We start from the raw sequence: 25,158 nt of genomic DNA on the forward strand, positions 1-25,158 counted from the left end.
GTGTGTCGTGAAAGTACATATTTCTCAAGTCACTAAATATATATCAACCTAGTTTGTGAGTATAATCTGTTCGGCACCTCCTCAGACAGTGTGAAAATAGTTGAAGTCGGATGATATCCCTGCCCACTGGTATCATATTATGGTTATGCGGAAAACTTCTAGTTAAAAGTGCGATAACTCACTAAATAAATACGTCAGAAGGCTACGTCAATACGTCAGTCACCACCCACTAGGGTTAAATCATCTATTTTAGGAACCACTCGACCAATTTCAACCAAATTTGGTGCATAATATTATCCCGAATTTCATCTGATTTTTTCACTTTACGATATATAAATCGAGAACCAATGACTTAAGTGGTACCAAACTTTGCACAAATAAAGTTAGTGTGGCAAGGCATGCCATATTTCATCTAAAAAAGGTCAAAAACGGACCATAACTTTTCAAGCACCCAGATATGGAAATACGGAACATATGGAACACAGTGCCTTCGGTCAACATGTAAGATATAATAATAAACTTATATTATATTTTTCTATAGTCTATATTTTTCTGGTAATAATATGCTGTAATGCCAAAAATGAATAAAATTAGGTAAATACTACCCCTAGTCGCCACAAACTCACGATTGAAATTATATTGTGTATATATATGGTATATATAGCGAAAGGTCTGGCTTGACTGCAGTAACTTTTGACATTACTGAAGTATATTTGGAACATGTTTCCATGCAATTTTCTGAAGATAAGTCACATACTGACAGACATATTCGTAATAAAGTCTGCTGAGCTACACGTTCACTTAATTTTGCAAATATATATAGAAAGTGAAAGAATATATAGAATTTATACATTTTTTATATGAGAAATGAGCGAGGTTATTGTCCGATTTTGTTCATTTTAACAATGTAACATAAGAATATCATGATAATGTTATGCACAATTACGAAATTTTAAATAGGATGTGAAATCTAATGCTTCTTCGTGTTAAATTAGTGAGTTATCTCAACAACATATCCGTTATATGTGGAGTGTACGTTTTTACAATCGATTTTTATTTTTATTTTTATATACCAATTTTTACACTGTGTGAGGAGGAGTTGGCTAGACTTGTCCTCAAAAATGTTTTCTGATTATCTATAGTGGTTTGTGCGACACATAACATACATTACACTTGTTAGTGAGCATATCTCCGCCCAGATTTTAAAAAGTTTTAATTTTGGTTTAGTTATAGCCCTTTAAAATGTTTCACGTTTTGTGAGCGTAGCACCTGTTCAATACCGCCCATATGTGATATCATACTCCTGAGGGTACCAAAGAATACATGTATAACTTTTCATCAAGATATCTCAATATTGAATCAAGTTATCGTTTGTACGGACGGACGGGCAGTCAGCCGGAATGCGACACGTCCCGTCATTCTGATCATTTATATATTATAATATGTATTTCTATCTCGATTAGTTATAGGTGTTACAAACAACTGGTAGGTGAACAAAACTATTATACTCTGTGGTAACAGATTCCGAGAGTATAAAAAATAATTATTAAGTTCTATAGATAAACGCATGTATATACAATACATACATATATGCAATTAAAAAGCATAAAAGAATTTTATAAACCAGAAAAACGACTAACAATATATATATAGAGTAAATTATGTAACAATAGATAAAAATATTAACTATTTTTTTCAAATCTTCATTAAGTACAGTGATTTTTGAAAAAAAAGCTTCGATCAGGCCCAGGAATATCTATTTATAAATCTCCAAGGACTTATGATTGTCACCGCGAGGACCCTTTTTTGAAAGTGGGTCAACCCTATAACTTTGGAAATTAAAATTTTTTTTTGAAATTTTCGTGACTTCAAGTCAAAACATTATATAATAAGGCTATATTACTGCTTTTGTAAAATAACAAAAAAAATACTGAAAATTCTAATTTTTTCGTGCCTTTGACTACCCCTAACCACGTAAGGTGAGAGGATTGTTAACTAAAATATCATTTGATGGTGCTCCTTAAAACTACTGTCTACGTTGAGTTTAAAGCTGCTCGCTTAATTTTTTGTCTATGACTTTTTAAGGGTCGCATCTAAAGGGACCGCTTAAAAAAGGAGATTTTTGAAATTTTTACGATATACACAATTCACAACATCAAAAGAAAAAATAACAGTTATATAGTTATTCGATATTTTCCAAGTTTCCAAAAAAAGTCCTTCGGCTTTCATCGTATTTGAAAACAAATAAATAAAAATTCAGACTTTGAAAAAATAAACACGAATTTCATTCAAAATTACAATTTTTCATGCAATCGAAAAACTGGTGTACAGAGAAACGTCTACAAAATTATGCAGAAAAAAATCGAAGCGATCGGATGAATTGTCTTTGAGTTACATCTGCATCATGTAACCAAATATGATAACAATACATATAATTTAACTCTTTTGAAAATACCGATGTTTTCATGCATTTGTACTCTTTGTCGAATCCACCATATGTATACAAGTATGTAAGATAGGTTGCTTGTAAGTTTCGTTTTTGAGGCGAATCAAATCAGCAAATCCTGGTTCCTCGCGCAGTTTGTTCCGTGTGTCAGACCGTCATACGCCGGAACGTCGCATCAGTAAAGGCAAGTCTTGTACTGGCTGGTGTCACTTTCCGTCGTGTTCCGGCCTGCGTACCACACGCGAGTGGAGTGCGTATGTTGCCCCGTGTAATATCGTCTAAACGATGTTGACATCGACCGCAGGGATACTACCCTTGAATGTCAGGGTATAGCTGTCCGGTTAGGCGATGTCGAGCTCGAGATATTTAATATATACAACCCTCCCATTACATGTTGCCCAACAGGATATCATCCGAACATAGTTCGTGGTGAAAATCGCTTGGTGCTAGGCGACTTTAACGCGCATCACGATCTTTGGCACTCCTGCCTGTCAAACGATCGTAGGGGGATGGAGCAGGCGGAACAGATTGACGATTCGACATTCTGCACAATGAATGACGAAGCACCCACCAGAATTATGAGCACCTGTAATAGCTCGCCAGATGTTACCATGCTGGTCTGATAAATAGCATAACCTGGCGACCTATGCTAACTTTCGCATCAGACCACCTGCCCATAATTATCTCCATCGAGAAACCTCCTGACTTTATTTATGTGGACAACCGCACCTTTGTTAACTTAAGCAAAGCTAACTGGGTCGGCTTCACAGAATTTACCGATTCCTACGGACGTCATCGTTGGCGTCATCCTACCGCTCGTTTCATAACAGCTGGAAGAATCGCGGAACTCCTCCCTAATTTCCTAGCCGAAGCAGCTGTTTTAGCCAACGTGCGTGACAACTTATGCATTGCCGATTCCTGTGAACCCTGAATAAGGGATCTCAACCTGGAGATTTGAAAAAAAGTAACAATAGCGGACAAAATGGGTAGAGAATTTGAAGTCCTGTAACTTCCACCGGTGTAAGTAAGCTTTGGAATACCGTCAAGGCCTTGTCTAATCCGAGAAGACATGACGGCCGGGTTGAAATGGGTACGGCATTTGAAGACCTGCAACTTCCAACGGTATAAGTAAGGATGCGTTCGAGCTACGTAATAATTGTAGCAGTACAGCAACTCTGTTTCACATTTGACACTTCGTTGCTGAAGTGCTGTTTGTATTGCCAAAATTATGCCAAAAAAATTTGCTGAATGGAAATTCATTTAATTGTTGATGAAATGGAAAAAAGTGAAGAACACTTTATTAAATTTTGAAAAAAAGAAGAATCGACAGAATGAAACGGAATCTTTTATTGGAATCAATTTTGGAAAAAAGACGGTAAGAAAAGTAAACAATTTCTTCAACACAATTGAGCAGTACGATAACGATGTATTCGTAAGTATTGTAATTAAAAACCTATTGTTTATAATACAACCAATGTTTTTGATTTGTTTAGAAATTGACGCATGCTCTGCAGCCGCATTGGTTAACCTTTGACACTCGCTACTCCCTGAAGCAATCGCTGTATATTTCTTTATGGAAGCTAAGCAATAGTCGCGTACATAAACTTTTTTTCATGACCATCAAAGCCATATGCCAACTAAAAAATGAAATACCTTGGCTCACGCTTGTGGAGCAACAAAGAATTATGGAAGAGTTCCAACCAAAAAGATCAAATCCGTTTCCATTTGTGGATGGATGCATGAATGGAATCCATTTTAAAATAAACATCCCCAAAAAAGATGCAATCTGCTATTATGATCGTAAAGGAAATTTTTCGAAACTTATAGAGGTAAAACGATGTATTATAAATATACCCTATTACAATGTACAATTTTTGATTTATTTTTCTATCTAGGCTATTTGCGATAGCAACCTACGATTTATAGACGTCTTCATTGGCTTTCCTGGAAGCTGTCACGACGCTAACGTCTGGCAAAATAGTCCAATTTACGAAAAGATCACCTCCGGAGAAGTTCAGCGACCACGGTCGTAATATTAGCAGATTCGGCTTATCTGCTATCAAAATATTTGATGGTCCCGTAATTGTAATGGCCTGTACTATATTACATAATTTATATTAGCCCACAGCGGTGATGCAACTTCAGACGATGTCAATTTCTACCAATATAACAACGATACAGTGGCTGTTGCCGAAAACATTAACGAAAGTAGTGAAGGTATTATAAGAAGGAGTGAATTAAAAATGTTATTTTCGTCATAAATATTTTATTTAAAAATAAATAGGATTACAAAAAAATGTTTTACATGTTTTTTGAAAGATCACATTCATGTTTGTACAAGTTTGCAAACAAAATTTAAATTTATGTGAGATCATACACTTCAGGTAATCATTGTATTCAAATCCTCTTCGCCAGAATTTCTCGCAACGCACTTAAAACGCAAATTTTTTCCTTCTCGATTTCTAACTTCTATCTAGTTTTACTAGTTCTTCATGGCGTTTTTGCTCCTGACTAGATTCCGCCTTAAAAATGCTAATGCCTCGTTTTGCGATTTTTTTGGAGCGTTTACTTGCACTTCCAAGGAAACTGTCCGAGTCACCGCAATCCGAGTCTTCGTACGTGGGACTTCCTAGGGAGGATAGCAAGTTCTCCAACAGAGGCTCCATTGAGTGGCGGCTGCCATAAACAGCATTGAATTCTTCGAAATACTCCCAGCTGGTGGCATCCCTTCCTGTGGATTTATTCCTCTTTTTTATCTTCTTGTACGAGGCCAACATATTCAAAAATTTCCTCTGAATTGCCTCCTTTGAATCCTTTACTTTGGGATTCACTGCTTTCATAGAGTCTAGAACTCCACCCCAAAGGACTGCTTTTTTCTTTTTGCCGGCTGCAAATTCGGCCTCCATATCGAGCCGGCATATTAGTAACTTTATTATTGAACCCGATCTTTCGCTACAAATAAGTAAAACCACAATAAGTTAAAAATTTGTGTATATAAATTGATAAAATATGAAATAAATCACAATTACACTAACCTTTCTTCGTCCATACTGTTGTGTTGCTGAAATTTTGAGAAATTGCGCGCAAAAAGGGACAGTAGAACGTTATGCTGTTTCAAGTGTTGAAAAAAATTCTCGCAGAACGTGATACTTTGACAAATTTGCAACACTGTTGTCGGGATTGCCATCTCGAACGCACCCGAAGCTTTGAACTACTGTCAAGGCCTTGTCTAATCCGAAGAGACATGACGGCCGGGTTGAAGTTCAATTCGATGGCCATGCCTCGTCGCACCCAAAGAAGTGAGCGACCTATTTCTGCCTTCAATTCACACTGCACCCTTCGACAGAAAAGACCAATCGATGTGTTAAACGATAGCTGCGCAAAATTCCAAAGGACTGCGCGCCATTTTCTTCCATCGATAGGGAGGTTCAGAGTTGATGCTAAAACATCTAGGCTCGACGGGAGTAAGCTATCTCACCAAGGTCCTCAACCTGTCGCTGACCACTCTTCAAATACTCTATGTGTGGAAAGTTGGAAGAGTAGTCCCACTACTGGGGACCTGGGAAACCAGCCAACAAAAGGGAGTATTATCGTCCGATAACTCTCCTTTCCCTAATAATAAAGGCACTTGAGGCCTTGTTACTCCAGACATTCACCCACCACCTGAGTCTAGCAGACCACCAGCATGGCAGTTCCGAAAAGTGCACAGCACCACCACAACACTTGGTGTCATAAACGCCCGCATAGTTCATGGCCTAAACCAAAAGGCACCCTGTGAGAGGATTTTCCTTGTAGCGTTGGACTTCCCAAAAACTTTTGACACAATCATTCATACAATGCTACTTGAGAACATCGAACAATTCACGCTCCCTCCAGAGCTGAAGAGGTGGACTAAGAACTACCTGAGCGGTCGGCATTCATCCTTACTATTTCGTGGTCTAAAATCCAAGCTGAGAAGGATTAAACAAAGGGTTCCCGCAGGGTGGTGTCCTCTCCCCGCTACTGTTTAACTTCTCGAAACTACCTACCACCAGAGGGAATTTCCATGACTGGGCAATAGAATCGATGGCATATGCTCAAAAGTAAACGGCTATCTCTCCGATCTTTCTCGCTTCTTCGCTGCAAGGAGCTTAACACTCTCTAACTACTACCACTAAATCTACAGCGATCATACTTACAAACTGGACGAAGGAGTACAGACTGGATCTAAACATTACAGTTGATGGCATTAAATCCCGAGGGTCAATAACCCTAAATGTTTAGGTGTTAGATTTGACAGCCTGTGCTCCTTCAGTCCTCAAGTCGCTTGCCGGCAGCTCATGGGAAAAAGACAAAGAAACGAACGAAGAAGCTTCAGACATGTCAGAACACTGCACTCCAGACCGTCACGGGATGCCTCTTGATGTCTCCAGTCGAACACCTACTTAATGATGCCTGTATGCTTCCGGTTAAGGAACACAACAAGCTTCTATCCAAGCAGTTTCTGATGGGATGTTTTCGCAGAAGCATCTAGCACCTTTCTCCCAATGGTCCGCCCACATCGAAACAGCTCGTTTCCTGGGCCTCTCGTTAGATGACTTCGACGACAACCAAACTGAACCCTACCACCCAAGCGAGATTAGATAACCGTTACAACAACATAAAATCTCCTAGAATAAGAAAATATATCTGTCATTATGTGAACTGGGGTAATTCACGAACCGGCGTCTTTTCTTACGGTTATTATTATATTTTCTGTAATTTGACTTCGGCCAAAGATATCTCAAATATATTTGTAGGTTATTTTTTGTTGCGAAAATATATATAAAATTAAAAACAAAATAATGCAACTTTAACTAGCTGTTTTTATGTGAATGTAAAAACATTGTATAGAAAGGCTATGGTGTGTACGGTAATGCCGGCATATTTGCGGAAATTGCAAGTTCGAAAAAGCATCACTGTCGTAGCTGTTGCAGAAAACCTCGCAAAACTGGCAATATTTGAAAAAAAGATAGATAAATTAAGCCAAAACCATCTGCGCTAGCTAAAATTGTAAGTGATTTATATTAAATGTAAATTTAATATTATTGTTCTATTATCAAGTGCACTAAAGCTTTGACTTTAAAGGTATTTGCAATTAATATTTTTTTTTACACGATTCATTCTCTTTTTATATTTTTCTAATAGAAATCGATAATTTTTTGTATCTAACTTGTCAGTTAAGGTATTAATAAGAAATATTGCACATATGTTTATGTTTGAAAATGCAAATTTTCAAATGCGCAGTTTTTAACAGTTTCATGCAAGGGATCAGCCAGCATAAAATCAGCAATGAAAACTGCGCAGTGTTGCCAGTATTTACTGAATTACCGAAGAAGCCCCTACGTTCGGATGTATCGGAACATTTTATACTCTTGCGACTTGCAAAGACCAAGGGAAATGTCTTTAGGAGTGGCAAAACTTTATATTGAAAAAATATTGCGAAAGAATTCAACAATAATTATTCGACGAAATCTTGAATGGATTACAATAAAATTTGGTATTTTTTTAAGTTTGTAAAACAAAAATCATTGTATGTACATATGCATGTAATATATGGGTATTGGGTATTTCGTACACAAAATTCACACTTTTTCGGCGTTAGACTTAGTATAACCAATACCAAACGTTTATATAAGTTTTCTAACGATATCGTACATACAGACAGATATATGCTGAATAAAGCCAACCGGAAGTTTGAAAATCTTGTATTAGGTATTATATATGGGAGATAGGGGTAGTATTGGCCCGATTTTGTCTATTTTTGGAATTACTACATTTTGCTAACGGAACAAATGCTCTCTGGGTTTCATACCATCACTAACATATTAGGAGTGAAGTCAACCGGATGACCGGATCCTGGTATTAGTTAAATGGTGGCATGGGCAAGTTTTCACCGATTTTATCAATTTTAGGCACAGATGTGCCGTTATTAGAAAAACATGCCCGCACAATTTTATTACTTAGAATATTGGCCGATATATGCGGTATTAAGTCCGGAAGGTATTGGTCTGAATTTCAATAACATACCTCACAGATTGACCGATATTTTCGATAAAATGTTCGCTGTAGGAACTGGGGTCCACATATTCGGTATCTGGGGATTGCACAGTTGTAGTCTGATTTTGGCAACTTTTGGTCACAAAGTGGCCAACACAATTGGTACTTGATTTGTTTACTGGAAAGTAATAGAATCAGATGGAATTTAAAATTGGGTTATATGGGAAGTAGGGGTGGCTGCAGTCCGATTTCGCCCATTTTCGCACTAACATAGTCATCATAATGTTATCTACCAAATTTGGTCCAACTTTTATATTGGCTCTCATTAGGCTTAATTGAATCATTATATGTGTGAAATTTAAAGTATTTGACTTCTTTATTGTGGACGGGGTTATCACCCGATTTCATTCCTTTTCACACAGTCGATAGAGGTGCCAAAAAGATTTGTCCTGAGTGAATTAGCTTTAGTGGTTTAGGAGATATGCACATTAAACCTATTAGAGGACGGGGCCACTCCCCCTTTTTGAAAAGTTTTTAAACTGAAAATGCCCCTCCCTGATGCTTTTCGTTATAACAAACAATAGTCTTGTATCTTATTGTGTACCTTAGTTATGGCAATTTATTGGTTTTCGCTTAATGGCGTTTTGTGGACGTAGCAGTAGTCCGATTACGTCCATCTGCGGAATACTTCTTACTTTTTTTGACAAGGAACACGAGTACGAAGTTGAGTTAAGATATCTCAATTTTTACTTAAGTTACAGCTTGCACAGACGGACGGACAGACAGCCAGGGCCCGATATAGCTATTTAGCCGCTCTGGGTAAAGATCATTTTCACCGCCCTTAACATACACAAAGCTATGTAAGTCATGAGCTAGTTTTGTTGAGGGATGCTAAGTATACAAGTATCTACATAAAATACGTGATATTGGTGGGATTATATTATATTAACGTCAGTGAAGAAGTACCTATACGAAAGTTGATGAGCGTTTTTATGTTAGTAAGTATACAATGTATGTCTTTATAAGGAATTTCACAGAAATTGATATATTTTTTTTCGACATGATTATGTACCTTTCAACTTTATCATCATCATTAACCTATTGCGACTCACTGCTGCGTATGGCCCTTTTTTCCCTTGTGCTACAATACTTTTCCCTGTTTTGGACAATAAACATTTTTCATCAAAATCGTTTCAGAAGTTAAATTAAGAAGTTAGGACCAAGCTGTTTAATTGTTTATTATGGTCAATCGGTTCATATAATTTATGTTAAGGTTCATACGGTACGTATAAAAAAGACACAACAAAAGATTTGTTTCAAAATTTAATACTGATAAAAAACAATTATGATACTACAAAACAAATCAGTTATTTTTTTAAAATAATGAAACCAAAAATTAAACAGTTTTTCAGTGAATATTTAATCCTACCTCGTAATTATAGTAATTTTCTTCGCACTTTTTGTTCTACATCTTTAATAACATCTAATAAATTTATACTGACGCAAACCTTGTGTGCTATTAAAATCATAGCCTATTCAGATAATCTATTCTGTGTCATGGTGGATCGCAGATAATTTTTTATTGCTTTTAATTTAGAAAAGCTTCTTTCTTGCAACTGCTATTGGTAAAGTTAAAAGGATCCTGAGCGCAATACTGATATTTGGACCAAATCTTAAATCTGTTACAAATTTTAAAACATCTTGAGGAGATAAATTACTATTTAAAAACATACAAAGGACTGACAACTCCTCACAAAGTTCTTACGCATTTATATCGCTTGAGTTCTCATGAGTTAAAATAGCCTCGAGATTCTTACAATGTTCTAACAATTCATCTTTTGGGAGTTCTCTTAAGGCATATATGTTATACAAAAAAGGTAAATGTTTACTGTGATAAGAAATCTGGGAAAATCTTAGTTCTAAAGAGTTTATAGCTGAATCCATTTTTTACTTAATTGATAAAAATAAATCTATTTAATAGGAAAATAGGAACCAATCACGAGAAACTAGCAACACACGCTCTAAACATAAGCTATTGTCTATATAGAGGGGTAGTCTCCTACGACCCAAATCTAATGATGTCACTTAAATTTTGTTCAAAGTATCGATACCTCAAAAATATCGAACAAACGGTTGAAAGATAGAAATAATTAAATTTTGTCGCCCCTCATTTTGTGGTGCTCTGGGCAAATGCCCGGCTTGCCCCCCTTAGATCGGGCCCTGCAGACTGCCACCCAGATTTCAACTCGTCTCTTCATCCTGATCATTTATATCATTATGGGAGGAAAAGTTTCTGCTCTCACTAAGGAATAGCACTACTAGCTCCAAATTTTTTTCTTAAGTTGATACAGCTGTCATGAGAACGCATGCAAAGTTACAAGTCATTTTGTCAATTAATTCTTTGTTTACAAGGCATTTGAAGTTGACGTGTCAGAGTATTTTTTTAATATGGAAAAAATTAAATATCGCGCAGTGATTAGATTCTTTGTTTTAAAAGGTTTAAAAGGTAGATACTTAAGCAACTCGTACTTTAATTTGTTGAATTTTGTCATTATTAAAACACCTTTGTAAGCAGGTGCGTTGTCTTGATAAAAAATTATTTTTTTTTTGCAGCAAACCAGGTCTAACGAATCGTTTCATCCAGCTGATGCAAAAGGCTGCAATAATTTTCAGAGTTGGGAGGTCGGGAAAAACCGAAAACAGTTTGTTAATATATATACATACTCATATCCACATACATATACACATGGCGAATAAAGTCTGCGTTCACCCGACAATATTTTTTAAGAGAAGTAAAAACACAATTTACAATAAATAGGTAATGCAGTTCAAATTTTCTACATGTATTTCTTCTTTATATTTTTAAGTTCAAAATGCAAAAACAAAGATGTATATTCCTATTTTCATTTTTGTGATAACGGGATTTTCGTGTAAGGAGAAGTAAACATAGGCACCATTAAGTCTGCATTCAGCTTTAAAATTAGTTACAAAAGTATTAAAATGACAAAGAAAAATTAAATTCAATATTTGTTTGGATAACCGCGTTGTTTTAAAACCTCGCTCAATCGATTTGGCATTGATCTTACCAACTTATCTGTTTCCTCAGCTGTAATCTGGGACCATTCTTCTTTCATAACACTTCGCAAAGCCTCTTTACTTGTTATTATATGCTGACGAATTCTTATTTCCAACAGGGGGCGTTTTAAGTTGTCTACGAGCATTATACAAGAACCAAAGTCAAACTATTTCCGCAGTATACTTCGGGTCATTATCTTGTTGGAACCAAAACGTCGAAGATAATCCAAGATTCTCTGCATTTTGTTTCAAATTGTTTTTTAAAATGTTAAAATAACCCCATTTATCCATTGTGGATTAAATAAATTCAAGCTGACCCATACCACCATAATTCCGCCACCTCCGTGTTTAACTGTACCAACAAAATTTTGCTTTTCAAAGGCAGTTCCTGACTTGCGCCACACAATTTGTCGACCTTTTATGCCAAAAATGCAAAATTTACTTTCATCTGAAAAAATTATTTGTCTCCAGAATTCCGGCGATATATACAGAGTTGGAAAAAATAATAGGGACAAAAGGATATGTTTACAATTTTCAATTATATGTTTAAATTAAACAATATACAATAAAATAATTCAAATATTATCTTTCATTGAGACAATTAACTAACATTTAAGTAGTTATTTAAGGCAAACATTCATTCATTTTGTTTTTGGACTATTTTATTTAATTATTACTTTTCTTCCGTTCAGATCTAATATTTTGTTTACGCTTCTTTCATTTTAACCACCTGCTGACATCCTCGCGGCATGGGGCTGACAAGGTTAGGCAAGTTGTGACTGGTATTGAATTCCATGATTCTTGAACTTTTCTCCATAATTCGTGCTTAATATAAAATAAAAATTATAATCGTATATCTATACGTTACGTTACGTTGATCCGGCGAGGCAGACATGGCATCAGCGTTTTATACGTCTTGTTAACTCCTCCCCCTTTAAAACGTGCAACGTCCTCGTTGACCTATTATACGCTTGGGATTATTGTTAGTGTATCTTCTTGCAGGGGGTTTGAATCCTGGTTCTGTGTTTTGTTCGTAAGTTTTTTCTTTAAATATCCTTTTTCCGCTGCTGCGAGGATCAGGATTATGACTATTATAGTTGTGGCGGAGCCCGCCCAAAGACTGGTCCTATATTTTGTTTTCAGCAGGCCTATTTCTATGTACGTTTAGTTCTTGTAGCAATTGCAAGGATAGAATTTCATCGGTTTTGTGGTAGAGTTTGTTGATTGTCTGATCGCTGGTAATGGGTTGGCAAGTGATGCCTCTTTATTGGAATAACTTTTGCCTTGGATATTGATAGTGAAGTTGACATAATTTATGATGAAGGTTCCCGTTAACTCTAGTGGGTTGCCATCTATCTTTATTGTTGTAACCATGAATAAGTAATGTTCCTAGGAGGATTACTTCCTGCATTGGGTTGTGCTGATTGTTGATGGTTGTGCAGTTTGAAGGTTGCCCTTTAAGCAATCGTGGAATACAGATTGTTTTTGAAATATCATCTAATGGCTTTTGCTTACAAACTATTATATTATTAAACTTTTTACAATTATTCTTAATTCCATCAGTTTTATCTTGACATATCATTAATTTTTCAAATGAAATTTTTATTATTTTTTTATTTTCTTTTACTGATTTTATTACAATTTTTTTGCATATTTCATTCTTCGTTATAGGTATACTTATAATGTAAATAATATTAGATTGATTCGACACAATTTTAACGTCACTTAATTCAATAATCAATATTTACTAATTCTTCTTTCAATATTCTAATTTTTCTTTCGATAATTTTTGCCAATTCGTCTTTTAATTCATTGCTTGATTTTACATTATTCAAGATCATATTTGTTACACTAGTTAACTTATTAATTTTTTCAATATTTGACTTATTTATTACAACTTGATGATTGTTATTTTCTAATACATTGTTAATCTTATCACTAATTATATGGAAGTCCTCGTGTTCTGGTGAACAGCTATCCACTTCCATGTAGTTCCTAATGTTTCTATCGGTCTTTTAAGTCTATTAGGTTTCAATTGGAATAATAAGGATTTTACAGCTTCTGTTTCGTGGGATGGGAATGGGTAAAGGGAATTCTTTTTAGTTATATCATGTGTTATCGAGGTGTCTAGTTGTTCTTTTATCTCGTCGTACTGATCTAGGTTTATTGAATGTATCAGTTATAAAGTTCCTGTTTGGAGTTTTGCGTTTCCTGTTGCTATGGTCTCAATTTTGCTGTTTGTATAGTCCAGTATTTGTGTTTCAGCATTGCACAAGGCAATTAAATATGCTATCCTGTAATGGTAATGTAGATATTCCTTAATTTTTAATGTGGTTTTTGTGCACAATTCGACCTGATTTTGTTACTATTGTACATCCTTTATCTTCCTGTACTAATTAGTTTTTATACTGTTTAAATGAGTTTAAACTCCCTCCTCCAAGTACACCATCTGCTCGGGAAAAAGTGGCACACCCTAATGAAACACACCACACCTGTGAACACTCAAGGAATTTCACCCCACACGACGGCACCACCACACTCAACCTCTGAGAACAACATGCACGAAGACACCTAACAAAAAGGACGGGATCATCGCTAAATCTACATTCGATTATATACGTCAGTCAACACGGTTCCTGCTTGCTGCCTTTATTCGTTTTTGCGACAACTACAATCCTGCGCGCTACAACTAATTTGTTTGGGTTTGCAAACGCATTACAATTATTGTATAAATAATTTAAACCTGTGCGGTTATAAATAAAAATTTATTAAGCTTTTGTATACTAATTACACGGGCGTTTTTGTTTACAATAATTTATGAGAGTGTATAATTTATTCATGGTCCTTCGAGCCTTACCGAAAGGCAAATTCGGATTTTTATAAAAAAAAAAAATTATGTAGAAAAATAAAATATAATATTAAAAACAATTGTGGTGACAAAAAACAAAACAAAGTTCAATTATACCTAAAAAATATATATACATACATATAACTTAAGAGGAAAAAAGGGCTGTGAAGTGGCTTAACGTTCTTATATACACATAAAAAAGGCCAGTGACATGTAGTTTCATGTATAAACCAATAAAAACAATAAACGGGCGCGAAACTTAAAAGCACCTAAACACACTAACATAAATAAAAACAAGAGAAAACGCTATCTTCGGCTGCGCCGAAGCTATAATACCCTTCACAGGTGCATTTCTTTTAGTAACTACTATATGTATGACTACATTTGAAAACGTGACTTGCCAACGGTTTGCATCCAACGGAAAGCATTTTGCCAGTTCTTTCTAGCCAGGTTCTTTGCTACAAACAATCTTCTATTCGAATTAAGGTTAGTTATTGAGGTAAATAGATCTTTCAGACATTTACATAAATTTTAATTTTTTAAGCTGATTGATTATTCACATTAATTAATGGAAAACAAAACAAATTATAATATTTATAGAAATTAGAAAATATATAACATATAATAATATTTATTATTCTATAATACTTTTTTATATAATATATAAATTACTATAATTACATCTATGACTTACACTTTATATAATAATACAAACTTAAATTTAATAATATTGAATCTAACATACATCTATATATATAACTAGCTTTTGCCCGCGACTTCGTCCGCGTGGAATAGTGACTTCCGGCAGATTTTTGGTTCTTCCCACATAGTTCCCGTTCTTGCGGGATTTTCGGAATGGTCGAGTTCCCGCAAAATTTTCAGGATAAAACCTATGTTTTTTTTCGAGTTCCAAACTATATCTGTACAATTTTTAAAGTAAATTTTATTATTTTAAAGAACTTTTGCATATACTACATTTTTTGTTTTATTATCTTGTGGCAGAAGAACATATTGATTTTCGCCACAACCCAATCTTGATAACGCGACATATAACTGGCCGTGCGAAAAACAGTCTTGGCGTAAATCGATCCCCACGTGTTTGAATGTTTGCCCCTGTGATTTATTTATTGTGACTGCGAAAGATAATTTAAGCGGAAATTGTATTCTTTTAAAATTGAAAGGTAAGTCGTTGGGTATCATTGGGATGCGGGGTATGAGGACTGTTTGACCAACTGCTGGACCAGTCAAAACTATTGCAACGATGACGTTATTGCGCAGAAATTTTACTTGAAGTCGGGTCCCGTTGCATAAATTTGGTGGTTTGAGATTTCTTAGTAAAATTATTGGGGCACCTATTTTTAACTTAAGAGAATGTGGGGGAAGGCCGCTTGGGTTCAAGGAATTGAGGAACTCCTGTGGGTAATGAACTACATCTTCTTGATCCATCACGGTATCAATGGATGTGTAGGTTACAATATCTCCTGGGAGTTTACTCAAAATGATATCATTTATTTCGTCAACGCTACTATTTCTTGCCGCCAATATTGCTCTTTGACACATCCATTGATGGTCCTTGTTTTCTATTTGGCTGATGTCAGGGTATACCTTAGTTACTAATTTCTCGATGTTACCCACTTTTACTCCTAAATCGCAATCAATTTCAATTTTATTATTAGAATGAGGTATTTTCCCGTCTCCTACAGAAAGTAATTTTGAAGGGAAAGTTATACTACCTCCCCCCAAATGTGCTCATACTTGTCGATAATTTTAAAATATTTACAAATTTCCATAATGGAGAACTTTTAAGGCAAGCCTTCACAATGTCTGCTCTAGTTCCCCTTACTATTACCGGTAAAGTTTGGCGAAAGCTTCTAAGATCTCTAAGAGTTCTGTCTAGAGCTTCTACGTGAGCTCTATGTATCATGGTACATTCGTCCAAGTTTATTAGACTGACGTCTTGTAAAATTTTCCCCAAAGGGCCATTTTTGCGTATAGAGCACACGCTATCTTTCTCTAAAGACACGGTTAGGGGCAGTTTAAAAGTGGAATGAGCTGTGCGTCCACCTGCTAATAAGGTTGCAGCAATACCTGACGACGCTACTGCCAAGGCTAGCTTTCCTAGAGACCTTACTTTTGCTAATATAAAATTAGTGATAAACGTCTTGCCGGTCCCACCGGGAGCATCCAAAAAGAAAATTCTTCCTTCATTAAAACGAACACTTTTCATGACACAAGTATACGTTGCCACCTGGTCATTAACTAATCTTGGTTCATTTTGTGTGATATACTCATTTAATTCATTTATGTTATATGGTTTTCGCAACGCTACTTCTAACGGGTCCAGAAGCGAATTATTTCTTTTTGCTGCAGGAAGCCCATAGTCGGTTAGGGATTTATCTGAAATCTCATGAATTTTATCTTCAATTATGATTAGTCCATCATTGTATATATTATCATAATATGCTAATGTCATATCCTGATTCTCATTACGCATTCTGTTTAATATATCTTCACATAAAGCATCACGAAATTTATTCCATAACTCTAAGGGGTCAGATGGTTGGCAAAATATAAGGATAGTGGTAAATAACTCTCTTAATTTTGTAGCTGGCTCGGATATGATAGCATCGGATATGGTATTTTGCCAATGTTCATCTCCCTCCAGTAAACCTAATTCCTTGCAAGCGCCTTGGTACGTTTGGAAAATAACACAATTCACGGTTCTTAGATGTTGAAATGACATTGGACCGCGAACATATTGCAATAACATTCTTGAATAAAAACATTCAGTTTGAGTTGGATGAATGTTATAAACAAAAATCGTCGCTTTTGCAGAGATCAAAGAACGCTGTAAGTGTCGTTGATGAAGGATTGTTCACACGATCTTGGAGATTTTCATTATTATAAAAATATACTCTTTGTCCATTTTCCAAATGAACGGCTAAATGAACTACTGCCGGAAAACGTTCATGAATAGAAAATTGGGAAATTCTCCAAAACGCCTCCGAGGAACTTATATAGCGACCATTTAGATATTTTTCTACTTCATCGTTATTACTTTGTAACGAAAATGTGGCTTGATCAGAACCTTTATGAATATACTTACAGATGTATTTAATAGCTTTGACCGATTGACAAAACTCTACGTTAATGTGTGCATTGAAAATTCGTGATAGCAGTGGATTATAGGGAACCACCCAACGATTATCCACGCTCATTTCTGTACCTTTTACACGAATTATAGCTGTGTTTCCACCAATATCTGGAGACCTGCGTCTGTAGGTTGGATAACCGTCATCTCCCGTTTGTGTTTCCGAAATAAAATGCCTAGGGAACTTTTTAGAACAAACGTTTTCTTTCAGGAAACGGTAGGATTATGAAATCCGCAAGGACCATGTATCATATTTTTTATGACAATATTATGAAGAATCGGTTCTTGTTGTATGTCAGGTATTTCAGCCGATATTATTGCATCTATAGAATCTGGTTGAACTTTGTTAGCCAGCCACAATAAAATGTGGGCGTGAGGTAAACCTCTTTTTTGCTATTCTACACTGTAAACAAAGGCTTTCGATGGGCCAAAAATATTTTTCTTCGTTAATAGGTCTATCATTTTCTTGAGTTTTAAATGAAATACCCTAGAAATTAAATCATGTCTATCATAAGAATGTTGATTGGGCAATAACTCACTTTTTATTTCTGACCATTCGGGGTTACATGTAAATGTAATGAAGAGGTCAGGTCTTCCAAATTTCCTGACATATGTCATGGCATCTTGACTTTTTTCATTCATGAATCTGGGGGATCCTGTAAATGACGACGGCAATATAACGTGCTGGCCAATATTAGAAGCGTTTATATGTCCATCATTTACGACGGCATCTCTTAAATGAATGTACTCTTCTGCTCTCAATTTTTTTTGATTTCTTTTGATGAAGTCTAGCCTCTCAGAGATCATTTTTGCCGCCATATCAATACAATATTGGTTGAATAATCCTTTGAAATAATGTATACTGTTAAAGTCATTTATTCTCACCATGAATCTAAATGCATAAAACTGCATACATGAAACAGTTTTAAATGTAGCCGTAGTATTCTGCTGTGGAATATTAATACAGTATCCGTCGTTTCCAAAGGGAAACAGTAAGGGATATTGAAGCGGGTCATAAGATCTATGAATTTCAGAAACTGGTTGAAGTCGACCATCTCTCGCAGTCAATACAATATCACGGGGACCTTTGTCTTCATCTATCATTAGAACAGCTACTTCATCTACTACCGGCGACCTCTATGCTCATTAGGAGGTTTTACATCAGCATGAATGATAAGTTTTAAATCATTCGGTGGTCTATTTTCTAGATTGTACTTAAAACTTTGAATATACGTATTATGATCATGAAGATATGTTTGGAGAACGTCGATAAGATCGATTTGCAAGCTTGGGTTTAAATTTGAGCGCAAGGATACCTGATCTGCATGGGAAACAAAATATATTTGCAGGAATTCGGGTTGTGCCCCTACAGATGGAAGTAAGTCACCGATTAAATGATAAACTTGCCCTTGGACTTTAAAAGTGGGCATAAAGTTTCCCTCACGAATTTCTTTGGCACCAAATGAAGTCATCTGAAATAATGTATTATATTGTCTTGAGTGATTTAAGAAATGCTTAGATGATGGATGTGAGCCTGATATCAGTTCCTTTAAAACGGATGTTGGTTCCGGAATTATAGGTATATTTACTTTGCCACCACTACAACACAGTCCAGGAGTTTCAGCTGCCCATTTTTTTGCTTGGCATAAGTTGCATATTTTATCCATTCTACCAATATCAATATCATTTAGCTCAGAATAGTTAACGGTACAATCATAAGCAAAAGCAGCATTTAATAAATTATGTTGTCTGCGAGTTCTATTCCTAGTTGATCGGGCATTTTGCTGTGCTAATCGATGGGATCGTTCAGCGCTTGATTCCCGATCGCGGTTAGCCAATGTTCGGGCATTCTGTGAGGCCAAACGTTGAGAACGTTCAGCACTCGATTCCCGATCGCGGTTAGCCAATGTGCGGGCATTCTGTGAGGCCAAACGTTGAGAACGTTCAGCACTCGATTCCCGATCACGGTTAGCCAATGTTCGGGCATTCTGTGAAGCCAAACGTTGAGAATGATCAGCACTCGATTCCCGTTGCCGGTTCGCCAAAGTTCGGAAATTTTGTGAGGCTAAACGCTGCGAACGTTCAACGCTTGATTCCCTTGCACGGTTTTGTTCAGTAATTGCTCGTTGTGTAGCCAACCTGTGTATATTTTCATCCTCAGTTTCATTGCTGCGCAAAACTCGCAGCCGCTTTGCAGTAGCAGTTTGCCGAGAAAGCTGAGTTCTTTTTCTCGGCATTATAGTGATGAAGAAAAAACGTAGAAAATGAAAACTTAACTAAAGCGTATCTCGTAATAAAAAAAAAGAAACGTAAGATTAAGAAGATTAATAATTAGGAACCTAATTACTTTTATTTTTAACGATTATGTCAAAAGAACAACCGTAAAATGAAAATAAGGTAAACTAACTTTATGCTTGAGCTTAACCCTAATCTAATGAGAATAAATAGGTAGACCACACCTATTTGCAGGTTTTATCTAAAGCAAAAAAAAAAATTAGAAACTGAATACGTTAAACTAAACCCTAATCTAATAAGAAAAATTAAGTAGGCGACACCTATTTAGGTACCTACAGGTATTATGTACCACAAAAAAAAAAATATTAGAAACTAAATACTATTTTTAAAACAAACAATACTATAATACTATACTTATAGAAAACACATACTTATAAATTAATAATCTACATGAAAACAAAAAAGTGTTATTATTGTGTAACTAAATACTATCCTAAAACAAATAAAGTACCTACTATATAGAAAACAACTACAAAATGAAACTGTGTTTAAAAAGTAATATTACGATGATAATTATATCGCATAAACAAATTAGCGCTGCATTCAACCGTTCAGTACAATCATACTTTATTTCTCTGATATTTCTTCGTTTATCCTGGACGCCATTACGCTTCGATGTTTCCTTACGACTGGAAAAATATACTGCGTGCATTAGCCCTTTTAAACAAATACTCTTTTGAATCCCAAAAATATGGAGTAAAGAAATTATGAATTTTTGATACATAAATATTAGGAAACTCCTGTTATAAATTTGGCCTTGAAAATATTTAGCCCTTTTGAACAAAGACTTTTGAATCCTAAAAATATTGAGTAAAGAAATTATGAATTTTTGATACATAAATATTAGGAAATTCCTGTTATAAATTTAGCCTTGAAAATATTTAGCCCTTTTAAACAAAGACTTTTGAATCCTAAAAATATTGAGTAAAGAAATTATGAATTTTGATACATAAATATTAGGAAATTCCTGTTATAAATTTAGCCTTGAAAATATTTAGCCCTCTTAAACAAAGACTTTTGAATCCCAAAAATATTGAGTAAAGAAATTATGAATTTTTGATACATAAATATTAGGAAATTCCTGTTATAAATTTGGCCTTGGAAATATTAAGCAGGTAGGTATTATGCATATTGTTCTACCACATTCATGCTAATTCATTGCAAGCAAAATGTGGGACCACCATCCCAACATAAAAATGAAATATGCAACATACTCTAAGTGTTGCGCATTCGAACGGCACAAACAGACAGAAAAACTATACTCGAGTCGCTGGACTCTTTTTGCTCGCGTGAAAGCAGAGCATGATGCAAACGTTTACACCATAAAACATGTTCATAACAACATCATGTTTTTAAAATTTTTTAAAAACCATCACACATGTATGACATACACGAATTTATTATGTTTACACGCTCATTCTTCTCATCACGCCGCACATGCTTGCATACAAAAATGACCGTGTAAAGGCCGTTTACGGGAAAAATCCAATTTTCGCGGATATCATACCGTACGGTCTGTTGTAGCGGACGGTAGAAGCGGTGGTGACTGATCATTTACATTGCGATCTCATAAGATAGGTTGCATCAGCTGATGCGGGACACGGTTTTGCGTCGGTGACTGTTTGTGCCTTGAGCCGCGCGGCATGGTATCTCGTTGAGCTACACCCCCTCCCGGCTTGCCCGCAAGTACCGCCACTCTCCCGCCGCGCCGGCCAGCGCAGAGAGCGAGTTGGTTTTGTTTCGGAGTTATTTATCATTGTAATCTTTAAAGTTTTTTGTTGAAATTAAGTTATGTCAAAGACAATTTTATTCACAATGAAGTACTCTTAACCAACAACATATTTATTTGAATAAAGATTAATATTATTATGTTGATACAACTTAAACAAATTATTTCGACCAAATTAGGTACCATAAAAACGGTTTTTGTGACTTAATCTTAAAAGATAGCCATATACTATCGCGGACTGTTTTTTAGATCATTAAAAGAGCTATTATTCTTTGATACATATTTTTTGTGTATCTTGAACCGTTTTCACAGCGCACGCAACGGAAGGCTTCAAAGTTCATTCAAAATTTCTCCCGTTTTTTACACATTTACCACTATATCTTTGCTCCTATTGGTCGTGATGTTATATAGCCTATAGTCTTCCTCGATAACTGGACTATCCAACACAAAAAGAATTATTCAATTCGAACCAGTAGTTTCGGAGATTAGCGCGTTCAAACAAACAAACAAACTCTTCAGCTCTATAATATTAGTATAGATATATCTATTTTCTAAAGCTTAAAAATATTCCGTCATGATCACTATATGGTGTTTACATGAGGTCATTGCAGAATCCATGTTTGTCCATACCCAATCTATTGATGTTTCCTGTTTTGTTGTGGCGACCTTAGCCAATGAAGATTGAAATCCTAACTGTTGCAATCGAGCCTCCAAATCATCAGTTGCTGTTAGGCGACATATGTTAAAGTCACCAAGGACTACTGACGGTCCATTATACTGTTCAGTTATCTGACGGATATTATTTTCCACTTGGTTTCTAAATTCCGGAAGTCTATAGCGGGGGTTCCTGTACACAAGTGATATGGAAACTGTTGAATTGTTTACGTTTAACAGTTGGTAAACGTTTGTTGCACCGGTGTCGTTTTTTGAAAATGATCCTTCTGATAGACCTGGGCACCTATCTTGTTTGTAGTATATTATAAGGCCGTTGGCAGGGCGTCGTCAGGATGATCTTGTTTCTCCATCAAGGCGTGCAGTAACACTGTAGCCTTCTATTGGGAATTCTTCTTGAGATAAGGCCCATGTCTCGGCAAAGCACAGAATATCAGCAGAACAAATCAGCTTGTCTGATCTAATATCTTCAATATGCTTGTTTAGGCTCCTTACATTTTGATAATAAATATCTAGGCGTTGTTCCGATTTTTCAGTCAAAAATCTGTAGCATGTCGTCAATGCTCCTTCTGTCTTCAACCTATTAAGTTGAGTTTTAATTGGATCCTGCGGTCCAAATGGGTTCGGGGGAGAAAATGTCCCGATTATATACAATCCATTGGCACTTGTGGCTCTGCTACATCCTACATATAAAGCTGATCTGCTTACTCTACCCTCCAGATGAACAGCAACTTGTGTGTATGTTCCACCTTGACTTTTATGTATCGTGATGGCTTCAGCTGGAATGACCGGAAACTGTCTGCGTTCTATGGTTATTTGCTCATGTATCTTGTATTAGAATGATCGGACCACGCTCATGATTGGTGTCTAATCTGCATTGCAACTGTGAGGCTGCTTGGAACGTGCAAAGCTTCCAACTCTTGATTCTGCGAATTTTATCCATAGTCGCACCACTGAACTTTCAGATCTATGTGATTCGGAATCAACCTGCATTAGTTCGCCGTAGCACCATTGACGAGACCATCACTTATGCTTATGTTGACTGTCGCCATATATTTGATCGAAGTCTTGAGCTGCAATGTATAAAGCATTCCTTGTGTTTCCGATGGCTTAAAAGACTTCACAGCTTCTAAAATGTTTGCCCTGCTACGTTCTGTTAGGGAACTTGACTTAATTGTATCCTTCGCAGTCGAAATGAACTCCTCGGTCATCGTGTTCGCCAGTTTAGTTAAATTAAAATCATTTGCTCTAGCATTTGAATAAAATAGATGGATGGCTTCGTTCGGTATCTCATTAGAGGTCTTTTCCCTGCTTTTGATTAATTGGATGTCAGCGTGTGTGATATTTCCCTCTGACACGTTATTTAAAGTCAATGTCAAATGCTTGATCTTCACGCTGGCGCATTATTTCAGTGAGCTCAAAGTACCGAAATTGATTCCAAAACGGTTTTCCTGTAATTGTACTGTAATGATCATTCCTATTCGGCGCAAATATCCATCGATCTCCTACTGGCGGCAGCTGCTTTAAGTCACCAAACACGATAATTGGTATGCCTCCAAAGTAAGCGGTGCTCCTCAAAATTTGCTTTAGCCTGCAATCTAAATATGCAAACATCTTTGCTCCAACCATTAAAATTTCGTCAATTATAATAAGCCTAATATCTATGAGATTGGCATGAATTGTGTTTAATGTGGTACTATTTAGTGGCCGAAGATCGCCGGAAGACTGGTTGACGGGGAATGAAAAAACCGAATGAAGGATTAGGCCCCCAATTCCAAATGCTTCTTTGCCAGTGGGTGCGCAGAGTAACACCTTGGCTGTTTCGGGGTTGGTTCCTGGTACACTATTAGCTCGCAATGTCAACGACTGATATATAGTTGTTATAAGCCGACTCTTGCCCACTCCAGCACCGCCTCCGACATATTCGAAGAAGATTTCCCTTTTACTGACATTGTGCATTACAATGCAAAGTATTCCCTCTGTTTGCTGTTAAGTGACTGCACCATTGCCAGTAAATGGTTTTCTAATATTAGAGGTGGGAGTTTAATTAATCGAACCGCCTCTTCCTCTTCCTCTGTATTGTTGTGCTCTTGAAAAGCATTAATGTCTCCTGTTTGCTCTAGAACGGCTTCCAAAATCCGTTCTAGTTCGTTCGATGAAAATTTGTCATATTTGAGCTTATTCAGCTCAATTTGCGCCTTGTGTGAATTGCAAATACTCTCGACGTCATTATTTAATAAGTCTGTTTCCTCATTTCCTTAGAAATCCTGATCCATCCTTTAATGCCATTGGAAGTGCAGCTGTCGTGTCATCCTCGTTCTCTACTTCGTTGTATTCTTCGTTATTATCAGAAACATTTCTGCTTGTTTTGCAAAATCTGAACCATGCTGCAAAATCTGCTAAGCATAGTTCTTCCAATTGATCGGGCCTTTGAGAGTAGTGCTCCAGCACACTCGACACATATATGTCCGTAGAGTCCTCCTGTAAAGCATTCAATTCAAGTCGGGGCTTTATCATCCTTACTCGGTTGTTTGGATGTGATGTATTTATAAATATTTCCCCATTACTGGCTTCTGATAGATGCAGTCCCAAAATATTATAACCTGCTTCTTGAGCCGATATTTCTGATCCATTTACAAATTTGTTTCCGATGTGCTGCAGTTTTTTAATGGAGAAATTCCCTGCATTTATTTCCTCCATGTCTTGTCTCAATAATGTTGATACTCCTCTATTGGATTTATTTATATAATTAATGATATAGCTGCAGCAAGCGTATGCGTCCAGAATGAATTGAATATCCATATTTGCTCTATGCAATTTAAGGATATTTTTATTATAGGCATTTAGAAGCCTGTCTGAAAATTTTCTCTAGGAAAATGTGTGGCTTTTTTACAGATGAGCGAAGAGCAAGCTTGTATATTTCA

At 36.1% G+C, this 25,158-nt stretch overlaps 1 protein-coding gene and 1 pseudogene across 1 annotated transcript in view; both read left to right on the forward strand.

Moving 5' to 3' along the window:
* The window catches only part of LOC106623228 (ER membrane protein complex subunit 2), a 91,498-nt gene extending 80,262 nt beyond the window's left edge, over window positions 1-11,236 (forward strand). Inside the window, exon 5 of the mRNA XM_070113136.1 lies at window positions 11,078-11,236. Coding sequence (XP_069969237.1) covers window positions 11,078-11,221 — 144 coding nt within the window. The 3' untranslated portion in view covers window positions 11,222-11,236. The remainder of the gene's footprint in view (window positions 1-11,077) is intronic.
* Window positions 59-4,718, forward strand: LOC138859015 (uncharacterized; annotated as a pseudogene).
* Window positions 11,237-25,158: the final 13,922 nt, after the last annotated feature.

This window comes from Bactrocera oleae, chromosome 2 (genome assembly GCF_042242935.1).
Source record: "Bactrocera oleae isolate idBacOlea1 chromosome 2, idBacOlea1, whole genome shotgun sequence".
Classification (NCBI taxonomy): domain Eukaryota; kingdom Metazoa; phylum Arthropoda; class Insecta; order Diptera; family Tephritidae; genus Bactrocera; species Bactrocera oleae.